Here is a 1,427-nt window from a genome sequence, read left to right as displayed (position 1 = left end):
ACTCAAATCTATAAGCCCTATTTACCATAATACCCTTCAAACACAAATTTCTTTACTTAAGCGATTCTTTGGGTCCTTTGTACCTAACAATGTAGTCTTTTCTTTCTTTCTTGTTCATTGGGTTGATCAATCGTCTTCATCATTATGATCCATAGAAGGTCAGTTCACACACACACAGTGTGTGTGTGTGTGTGTGTGTGTGTATTTATATATGGTCATTTCTCTATGTTTAGGTTTGCTCTTTCTTCTTTTATTGATCAATCCCCTTTTCCTTCAAATTTTTCTTTTTCTTTTTCTTCTTCTTCTTCTCTCTGTCTCTCTCTCATTTCGAAGGTTGATGTCTCTCATAGAATGGTTTGGTGGAGGGAAGGCAATTTGACTTGTAATAATTACATGTTAATTTGGATCCTTCTACAAAAAGTGTAATCCAAAAATATCCACAAAATCAAATATATCTATCGACGCAACAAAATATCTAATAATGCACAATCGTCACTAAATTGGCTAATGAGCACTGTCAGCCCCTCACATTGGGCTACATGTAAGTTTTCAGGGAAAAGGTTTGGACACTTGACATCTAACATTGCCAAGTCCCTAAATGCATGGTTGTTAGAGCCTAGAGCTATGTCAATTCTAGGGATGATGGAATTGATACGCCAAAAGATAATGTCATGGTTTTATGAAAGGACAGTTAATGGAGAAACTTCTAAAGCATGTATTGGATTAGTTAATGGAGAGATAAGACATGATGGATTGGTTGGACATGTAGAGAATTTCATTAGAGAATCCATACAACGTGGAAGACTATACTGTATTTTGCCATCTACTAATGATGTTTTTGAGATCCATACTCCGAAACATGTTAGGATTGTTTATGTGGATAAGAAGATATGTACTTGTGGACAATGGCAGAATATGGGGTTACCTTGTGCACATGCAGCGACTACTATTTTGTTTCGAAGGGAAGGAGTTCAATATTTTGCACACAAGGCACATTTGTTGCAATCATATTGTGATACTTACAAGGAGCCAATATTTCATGTTATTGTAACTCATGATAATATTGTTGGAGGCATGTTACCACCAGCCACACGAAGACCTCCTGGACGTCCAAAAACCAAACATATACGCACAATAGAAGAAGGCACAAAGAAGAAAGAACATCATTGTGGAAGGTGTCGTGGGAAAGGACACAATGTTCGCAATTGTAGGGCCTCAATTTAGTGACGATTGGGCATTATTAGATATTTTGTTGAGTCGATAGATATATTTGATTTTGTGGAAATTTTTGGAATTACACTTTTTGTAGACGAATCAAAATTAACATGTAATTATTACAAGTCAAACTGCCTTCCCTCCACCAAAGCCATTCTATGAGAGACATCAACCATCAAAATGAGAGAGAGATATAGAGAAGAAGAAGAATG

At 36.3% G+C, this 1,427-nt stretch overlaps 1 protein-coding gene across 1 annotated transcript; it reads left to right on the top strand.

Annotated features, from left to right (window-relative positions):
- The first annotated feature begins 507 nt into the window (after positions 1 to 507).
- On the top strand, positions 508 to 1,224 carry LOC147847510 (uncharacterized). Its single transcript, XM_087339096.1, has one exon. The coding sequence runs from the start codon at positions 508 to 510 to the stop codon at positions 1,222 to 1,224; it is 717 nt and encodes a 238-aa protein (XP_087195222.1).
- The last annotated feature ends 203 nt before the right edge of the window (positions 1,225 to 1,427 follow it).

Source organism: Azolla caroliniana, unplaced genomic scaffold (genome assembly GCF_043228905.1).
Source record: "Azolla caroliniana isolate FFs.n. ecotype wild unplaced genomic scaffold, voAzoCaro1.0.p SCAF_923, whole genome shotgun sequence".
Taxonomy (NCBI): Eukaryota; Viridiplantae; Streptophyta; class Polypodiopsida; order Salviniales; family Salviniaceae; genus Azolla; species Azolla caroliniana.
Note: the sequence above shows the minus strand (reverse complement) of the source record. Positions and strands in the feature narration are given on the sequence as shown.

Bases quoted from the DNA above. Each gene is read 5' to 3' on its own strand.
- LOC147847510 (XM_087339096.1), top strand. From the start codon at position 508: ATGAGCACTGTCAGCCCCTCACATTGGGCTACATGTAAGTTTTCAGGG.